The 10,000-nt window shown below is 38.8% G+C and overlaps 1 protein-coding gene across 3 annotated transcripts in view; it reads right to left on the minus strand.

Annotated features, from left to right (window-relative positions):
* LOC113815677 (arf-GAP with dual PH domain-containing protein 1) overlaps positions 1-3,364 on the minus strand; it is a 19,617-nt gene extending 16,253 nt beyond the window's left edge. For all 3 annotated transcript variants that reach the window (XM_027367705.2, XM_027367704.2, XM_027367703.2), the window contains exon 1: positions 3,097-3,364. In XM_027367705.2, coding sequence (XP_027223506.1) covers positions 3,097-3,178 — 82 coding nt within the window. In that variant the 5' untranslated portion in view covers positions 3,179-3,364. The remainder of the gene's footprint in view (positions 1-3,096) is intronic.
* Between the last annotated feature and the right edge of the window lie 6,636 nt (positions 3,365-10,000).

Here is a 10,000-nt window from a genome sequence, read left to right on the forward strand (position 1 = left end):
CACTGTCACTAAAATTATCAATGTCATCATCACCATTATCATTATTATCATCATTATCATTATCATTATCATTATCAATATTATTCCTGTATCATCATTATCATTATTGCCATTACAATTATTATCATTATGATCATTATTAATGACATCATTATTACTGTCATTGTTGTTGTCATTATCATTAATGTAATCATTATTATTACCATTATCATTATCATTGTCATGATTACTATTATTACTGTTACTGTTAGTTATCATTATCAATATCATGGTTAGTATCATCATCATCCTTAATATCATTTTAATTTTCAATGTCATTGATATTATCGACAACATTATTACTATTATTGATATCATTCTTACTCTATTTCTCTTTCTCATAATCATTATAAAAATTACTATAATCATAATCATCAAAATCATTCTATCATCCTTATCAGCATCATCATTATTGTTATTATCTCATGACTGTACGACAATTATTTCTAACATTCTCATTATTGACTCCCATTAATATAATCAACCGCATGATTATCATAACAAGTTCCATCAACATTTCTAATTCGAGATAAGCTGCTGAAGTATATAATTTCTCATACAAACTGAATGCTTTAACAATACCAAAAACAAACAAAGCAATATCTGCGCCCTAAGCAACCACTTATAATATTAATTGGACGGATGATAACACTAATGACGTTCATGTACATAAATTGCATTGTATTTCCTGGGTGTGAACTGTGCCTGAATCATAGGGATTACCTGTGTTTGTTTTCTTAGGACATTCACACGTCCAGTTGTTGAAAGGAAATGTGTATTGTCATTTCTTAAGTGTTCACTCTGAAATTTCTGAATACAATGTCTTAAGACCTTTAAAGGACAGTGTAGTTCACAGCTTCATATGAACAAGCAGACTGGGTTTAATACGTATTTTTTATTCATTTCAATAAATGTTCATCTCAGCTCAAATCTTTCTAATTGTGTCATTTCTAATTTAGATTGCAAGGACACATTTTTTGGAAAACTTTACCATGTTTTATACAGTGTTTATAAACACATGACAATGACAATTGGCAAATAATACATATATATTTTACTGCTTGATCAGGTAGTGATACTCATGAGGGGGACTAGAGCTAAGAAGTGTAATTCTTCTTTAATATTCTAATTAATATTAATAATTTGGGGACATGCTATTCAACCACTCCTTCTCCTGTTTTTTTAGACATGAAACTAGCAACAAAGTAGAGTAAATGACTAAATAAATAACTGAAAAAAGGTTTAAACTAGCTACCTTCTTATGCACACAAGATTTCACATATTTAATGACACTATAAATATTCTTTAATATTACTGGGGGTCCTCAGGGGGTGGGGAGGAGGGAAGGGGTGAGATGCCAAGGAATTGGAGAGAGAGGGAATATTAAGAAAGGGGAGGAGGAGGTGAGGTAAGAGAATTAAGAAGGAAAATGTCAAAAAAAGGGAAAGAGGGAGAAAGGAAGAAGGGTGAATGGGTGAAGGAAAAGAGGAAGAACAGGAGTGGAGAGGAGAGGAGAGGAGAGGAGAGGAGAGGAGAGGAGAGGAGAGGAGAGAGTTAAGAAGAGGAATACCAGAAAAAGTAAGAGAAAGGAGGGGGAAAGAGGAAGAACAAGAGTGAGAAGAATAGAGCAGGAAGAGGTGATTGGGAGTGAATTGAAAGATTGTCTGAGAATGGAGAGAAGGGGAGGGGAAGAAGGGAAGAAGTGGAGAGGAAGAAGGGGAGAGGAAGAAAGGAAGAAGGGAAGAAGTGAAAAAGGAAGAAGTGAAGAATTGGGAAAGGGAGAAGGAAAGGGGAGGGAGGGAGAGAGAGAGAGAGAAAAGGAGAGGTAGTAAGGAGAAAGGTGGCAAGAGGAGAGATAGAAGAGGAGGCAGAGAGAAGAAAAGAGGGGGAGAAAGAGGCTAAAACAACACCTCCCTTCACAGTTTACGACTTTTGGAGGGTAACGTTATCTAGCACATTAGAGCATGAAACACGAAAAAAATGAAAGGTTCTGTGGTTTATCTATGTGATAATTTGGTGATTTATGCTTCATTTCCTTTTGGCTTAAGAGTCATGCTTATTCCAACACTCTTGCGTATTTGAGGTTTTCCCTTGAAAATGAGTAATAAGTTTTCTGATAATTTCAAATAATGAGAAAAGCATAATTCTGTGGATTTAGATTTGAAATTTGAATCCAAACATATTAGGTCTTGAATAATCTCTACATTAATCATGTATAAAGTATTTAGTAATTAAGTATTTCATAATTTTCAACCTGGCACCTGTCATCCCAGCAGTTCATTGCCCCCTTTTGCAACAAGAATTCTAATTACCAAACAGATTTACGATTTCTCTTTACAATATCCATATTTTCATTCCTTCCACTGAATAAAATTGAAAAATGAAAACCACCGCTTACCCACAAACTTTCATTGCCCCCTTTTGCAACGAGAAATTTAATTACTAATCAGATTTATGGGTTTCTCTTTAAAACATCCATATTTTCATACCTTCCACTGCATAAAAATAAAAAAAATGAAAACCATTATTTACCCACAAACTTTCAAAGCCAACATAAAGCCATAAATGTTTATGATATATCATAAATAAATGTAAATTTAATATAAAAGCACAAATACTCCTTTTCCTTCTCCTTCTCCTCCTCCTCCTACACACGGCTGTCAATACTGCACATGCAACATGATGTTCCCTTTGATGTCGCACCAACACCACATATCTTAGTCCCTCGCATATAACTCCAATAAGAAAAATACATATATAGGCACTCCCTTTGTGGCCATGAACCCTTGACACTTTCGAAGAGGGGGAACTAAACCCCTTTCTCACTCTTTCTCGCTCTCTTCAACAGCGAAAAGCCACACTTCGATCACTCTATCAAGCAACTCCAGCAATAAAGAAATAAAATACATATATAGGCACTCCCTTTCTGGCCGTGAACCCTTGACACTTTAGAGAGGACACTTATGGGGTTCAAACTAAGCCCCCTTTCTCTCTCTGTCTCACTCTCTTCGACAGAGAAAAGCCACACTAGATCACACTCTATCATGGGATCCTTACGTTGATAGCCACAGTCTGCACACTCGCTGTTCCCCGAGAGTTTCACTAGGTCAGCGATCCTGCGGGAATTCCTATCGGTCATCTTAGTTTCCTCGCTCGAGACGCACTGTAGGGGGGAAAAGAGGAGAGGTTTCGAGAGCCCCGTTTTCAAACTCGCATTATTTTCAGACTCTGCGGGAGTCCTTTCGGGGTTTAAAGAGAGAAAGGGAAGAGCGGGAGGTGCGACACGACCGCTCCTCGTCCGAGCTGAGCTACTACTGCGATGTAGGAGTCCGCTCGCGAGGATATACTCTCTTTTTCTTAAGTTCTTATTTAACAGGGAACTTCCCCTTTCTTATCAATTTCCTGTGGTTGATTGGGTGGAGGGATTATGCGCCTCGATTTCCCGGTGGGTACGACGGAGGTCGAGCATGGAATAATATAGATATGTGTGATTTATGTGGAATAACTACTACTGAATAGACGCACCCCTAATGACGTCATCGTGTCGTGTTGCCAATGCGTTCATTTGGCACACATTTTTTAATCCTTTTTTCTAAGGTCAAATATTGGCTTATTTTCATTTTCAAAAAGCAAATTGTATTTCGTTCCATAACCAAGAATTGCGAGGGAGAATATCTTAAGGCCAAGGCAGGAACTTCCAATGCAATTGAGGAAGTGCCTCTGTGTCATAGAAGAAGGCACAGCGATCACTAATCCTTGACAGAGGCTTGACATGTACTTTACCAAGATTAGATATTTATCGTCTGTCAAGAGACGCATGTCATTCAAATTCCCTTCTCTCAGTACCTCACAAAACACATATGTCACAAACAACATCGCTATTGCCTAAACTATTATAATACCTTTTAAATTATCTGCATTTCTTGCGATACATGAACATTTGTGGAAAGGATGAAAGCTCGTGAAAAAAAAAATTGGTGAGTGCCTCTCTCTTTCCTTCCCGTGAGTCACTTACGTCAGTGAAAATGCCCCAGTGTTTGTTCAGATCACGAATTTGAGAAAAAGGATGAATTTTCTTTCTCTCGTTTTTCCTAAGAAGTCTTTAGCTAGTCTCTTCAAGTCTCTTGCTAAGCTTGCGATAACTAAAACATCCAGAAGATCATTATGACTTGACCACATATAAACCGGAAGGAACCATGAATCACAACTTCTCATGCACTAATAATCACCCCCCCCCCTCTCTTTCAAAAATAAAAACCAAAGAAGAGCAAACCACACCATCAAACAACCACACAAATAAAGAAACAAAATGGAAAATAGCTCAGACACGCGTTCAAACATTCCAAAACCCCAGACGTTATATAGCATTGAGAGAAGACTGAGATTTACCAGCGTGAACTCTTGACATTTACCGCTCGTGGGTTCGCGTGTTGCTGTCCATGCCTAGCGAGAGTGTGAGATATGTAATAGTACAATTTGTTGCTTAAATCGGTTTAAGTTGGTTTATTTTTTGGGGGGATTATGTTGTTGATTTATGAGTTGTGAGTGAATATTCTCAGCTAATCTGAAATATTTTTTATTGGGTAAGGTGTAGAGCTTGGGTTTCGCGTGATGTTAGATATTACTCATGTAAAAGCAATGCAATTCGTTACAAGAATTGTACTGTTAACCATCACTCATATCAACATCTTATCAGCTCATATCTTGATTACAATCAAACGTCATTTTTATTTTCATTTCTTACTCCAGAGCAAGAGAGGGAAAGCTATAGCATCAATATTTCCATGAAAAATCACAATTTCTAAGACAGATCTTTCGAGTTTCTGCCATACCACCCCCATTACCGAAAATGAAATAGACGCCACTCTATTAGTTTCCCCCCAACCCACCCATAAGCCACACCCCAACCCCCACCCATCAGCCACACCCCAACCCCCACCCATCAGCCACACCCCAACCCCCACCCATCAGCCACACCCCCAACCCCCACCCATCAGCCACACCCCAACCCCCACCCATCAGCCACACCCCCAACCCCCACCCATCAGCCACACCCCAACCCCCACCCATCAGCCACACCCCAACCCCCACCCATCAGCCACACCCCAACCCCCACCCATCAGCTACACCCCAACCCCCACCCATCAGCCACACCCCAACCCATCAGCCACACCCCAACCCCCACCCATCAGCCACACCCCAACCCCCATCCATCAGTCACACCCCAACCCACCCATCAGCCACACCCCAACCCTCACCCATCAGTCACACCCCAACCCCCACCCATCAGCCACACCCCAACCCCAACCCCCACCCATCAGCCACACCCCAACCCCCAGCTAAAGTGCCGCAAGTAGGCCTAAGCGCAATCGATAGTAATGGGAATTGACACAGAAACCCGGGTCCGTCTACAGTCAAGTCGATATTGAACTACCAGCCCCCCCTCCACCCCCCACCCTTCCCCTCACAGCCCCCCCAACCCCCACCCATCCCCTCACATCCCCCCATCCCACACCCATCCCCTTACAGCCCCCCCACCCCACACCCTTCCCCTCACAGCCCCTCCACCCCACACTCATCCCCTCACAGCCCCCCACCCCACACCCATCCCCTCACAGCCCCCTCACCCCACACCCATCCCCTCACAGCCCCCCCCACCCCACACCCTTCCCCTCACAGCCCCCCACTCCCTTCTGTGGATGTTTACAGACCCCATATCCGCTTTTCCTTCGTCACAACCCTGGATCCTATTCCGCTAAGCCAATTTCGAGACACCACGGACTTGGATCACAAACACAAACCCACATACACAAGCTCGTGTGCGCTTAAAGTGGGTCAACTTGTTTCATCATCATTGTTTACGTGACACATTTTTTTTTTTACTGTTACGTTGTCGAAAGTAATGACACTAATATTTATGACAATAGTGTTGATATTATCATTGTTGCTGTTGTTAATATTATCATCATTATTATTATTATTATCTGTATTACCATTATCGGAATTATTATTATCAACGTAATCATTATTTTTATTTTAATATCTTGTCATCGTTATTGCTATCGCCATTATCATTACGATTACTATAATTTATGATATTAAAGTATGTTTCTCATTTTCCTTTTCACTATTAGTATATGTAATATTGCCCATATAATAATTATCATCATCATCGTCACTTACTTTCATATTGGGTACAGTATTGTTATTACAGTAACATCCTTCTTCTTCTTCTGTAAATACTTTCTGTCTCGTAATAAATTTATCAACTTAAAATCTAATCTTCATCTTATCGGATTTACGGATAACAACAATAATTTCAGCTGTGTGTATCAGCTATCGTGCAGGTGCTACATGAACGATTTGTCCTGTTGGGTAAACAAGCAGTATTATGATCATTATCTCCTTGTGGTAATATTGATCTACTCATAGACATTGGTTTTTAGTTGTCAAAAAGGTATATCGGTCAGCTGATTGTCTTCTATAGTAAACAATCAGTATTTTCATAATTGTTTTATTTTATTCTTATGTACGTACTAGATTAGGTCATTCGTTTTAGCAGTAAAAAGCGTAGAAACCAAGACATATTCAGAGAACTGCTTGTCCAGTAGAGTAACCAAGCAGTATTTTATTCATTAACATCGCATTTTACTCTATATCCACCCATTAAACATTCATTTCAGCAGTTCAACAATAATACGGCAGCTAGCAGACGTCTTTTAGTGTAAACAAACATATATCATCATCATAACATTTTAATCCCTTTCTCCTTAAAAAATTCACTCCAACAGTAAAACAAATAAAGGTCCAACAGCCACCAGACACACGACCAAGATCTGCTCGTCCTGTAGTGTAACCCAGCAGACTTGTGACGTAAGAATATCCGGATATTCGGTGCCACAGGAGGCGTGTGGTCAGACCGATCTCCGAATTGTGGGTGAGTCTCCTTTCGCTCGGCCCGAGAAAGAAAGATAGCTGTACACAGTGGCTTCCTGTGGACGATGTTGTACCAGTGAGGGACCAAAGACGAGGCAAGCGGATGGCTTGTTGATATTTATTTACCCTTAGATATTCATTTTTAGTTATTAAAAAAGGTGTGTCGATCACCTGTCTGTCTTCAATTTGTTAACAATGAATATTCGTTCTACGGACATGCATATATTAGAAATAAATGCATATCTATCTGTCTAGACATGTATATGTACGATACAGATTGATAAATGTAAATACATCTAATAAATAGACATATTTATCTATTTCTCTGTATATACATTTCTCTATTTATGAATATTAATGAGGTCGAAATATAAATATATCAGGGAGATAGACATATTTATCTATTTCTCTGTATATCCATGTCTCTATTTACGAATATTAATGGGGTCGGGTCTCGCACAATTTTAACAAACTGGTCGAAGGAATGAAGCTTCGAATCGTGGTGCTGATTCTCGAAACGGTATTCGTAACTACATTTTAACGGCCGTTTATTATTATTATTATTATTATTATTATTATTGTGCGAGGGCCGACCCAAAAAATATTCGTATACTTGACATGCATAAGTAAAGAAATAAATGCATATTTATCAGCTTAGACATGCATATCAACCGGGCAGTTAGATAGTTAAATGTATATCTATTAGATATATGAACATATTCATGTATTTCTCCGTATATGCAGGTCTATTTATGAAAAGTCATTCATCGGGTCTTGCACAATTTTAACAAACCGGACGCAAGACATACGAAGATATGAAGAATAAGAATAATGAATATACAAAGAACAAGAATAATGAATATCATATAAAACAGAGAACAAAACTATAATCAACAAAAAAAAAACCTGCAATAAAAAATAGAAGATTCCAGAAATCAAGATCCAGGGAATATAGACAAAAAAAGTCAAAAACCCTATAAAAGAAGAAGGAAAAAGAAGAAATAAGTTCGACAAGAGTTTTGCCCGTGACTTACCAAGGGATTCTCTCTTTTGGTGTCTCGGTGGGTTTATATGTCTTTGTTTGTCTGTATTTTGTTATGATTGTTGTATTTCCATCTTGAGTACATAGTAGAGGTTTTCTATTGTGAATATTTTGTTTCTTCCTGTGGTTTCATTATGATATTATTGTTTGTCTGTATTTTGTTATGATTGTTGTCTCCATCTTCAATATTGTGGGTTATTGTGAATATTTTGTTTCTTTCTGTGGTTTCATTATGATATTATTGTTTGTTTGTATTTATTTACGATTGTTGTCTCCATCTTCAATACATTGCAGAGATTTCACTTTGTTAATATTTATTTCTTCTTGTGTTTTCATTTTGGTGTTAATTTGTTTATTATTTGTATTGTTTATCGTTGTATCCTATATTCGTTGATGTTTCCTATTATGGTTATTTCTTTCATGGTGTTTATATGTTTGTCTGTTTACATTTGTTGTGATTAATGTTATTAAGGTTATTTCAACAACCTTGTTCATGCAAAACTGTATGCGAGTTTTGATTGTTCAGAAATTAGTCATTTCCCCTAAGATACGCACACACACACACACACACACACACACACACACACACACACATGCAATACATATATCCTTTTTTTTTTTTTTTTTTTTTTTTTACTTCTACGTCTCTTTCTTTCCTACTGCCACAACAGAAAGTTTATTTCGTTTCTATTTTTGATTTTCCGTAATGAAGGTCGCCATGTGTTAATTTGTTTACTGTTTATATTATTTTCCTATTATTTCATTAGTCACTGAACTAAAACGGATCCACTTTGACGCTTTTCCTTTGCAAGCTTCGTCCACACGCAGGCACATTCGTCATAACGAAACACAGGAACTACGAAGGAAAAACCCGATGATAATAAAGAAAGGGTCACTACACAGCGTTGACAAAGCTGGAATACCGTCTATTTAACCAACAAAACGCGCTTCAGACCTTGCTTGCTGCCTTGTACGATCAGATGTAAAATACTGCTCACTTAATCTCGCCATGGCCGACACTTAAGATATTATTTATTCGTATACCATGGGTCTCGGAGAAGAGGAGCTGTCTTGACCATGACGGCGAGCTCTTGGCCGCTGGCTCTAAATATTTAGATAGTGATAAGGGCAATCAGTGTGTGCAAGTGTAATGAGGGAGCGAGGAGGAGCGGTGTGGAGGGTAGAAGAGAGAGGCAGAAAGGAGGGTGACAACAATTATATGAATTTGGTTGTATGTGGTAGATATGTGGTAGGATGATACATTGATACAGAGATGGACAGACACACACATAAAGAGAGAGAGAGAGAGAGAGACAAGAAAGAGTAAAGATACAAAGTCAATGAGGGCAGAAGAGAGAGGCAGAAAGGAGTGTGACAGCAAGTACATGAATTTGGTAGATTATCATATGCGGTAGGTAGATACATCGATACAGAGATGGACAGGAACACACACAAAGAGAGAGAGAGAGAGAGAGAGACAAGAAAGAGTAAACACACAAAGTCAATGAGCCAGCGATGGAGAGAGGGCAGAAGAGAGAGGCAGAAAGGAGGGTGACAAGAAGTATATGAATTTGGTAGATTATCATATGCAGTAGATAGACGCATTGATACGTAGATGGACAGAAAAACAAAAGAACAAAGAGACACAAGAGCAGAAACAAAAACAAAGTCAAGGAGCAAGCGATAAGGACAGGACAGAAGAGAGACAGAAAGGAAGGTGACAAGAGGTATATGAATTTGGTAGATTATCCTATGCGGTAGGTTGATGCAGAGATGGGCAGAGACATGAAAAACAAAGAGACACAAGAGCAGAATCAAAGTCACAGAGCCAGCGGTGGAGAGAGAGCAGAAAGAGACAGAAAGGATGACGAGAAATATATATATATGGGTATATCATCACATGCAGTAGGTAGATACATTGATGCAAAGATGGACAGAGACACGAAAAACAAAGAGACAGAAGAGCAGAAACACAAACAGTCA

This window comes from Penaeus vannamei, chromosome 32 (assembly GCF_042767895.1).
Source record: "Penaeus vannamei isolate JL-2024 chromosome 32, ASM4276789v1, whole genome shotgun sequence".
In the NCBI taxonomy this organism is placed as follows: Eukaryota; Metazoa; Arthropoda; class Malacostraca; order Decapoda; family Penaeidae; genus Penaeus; species Penaeus vannamei.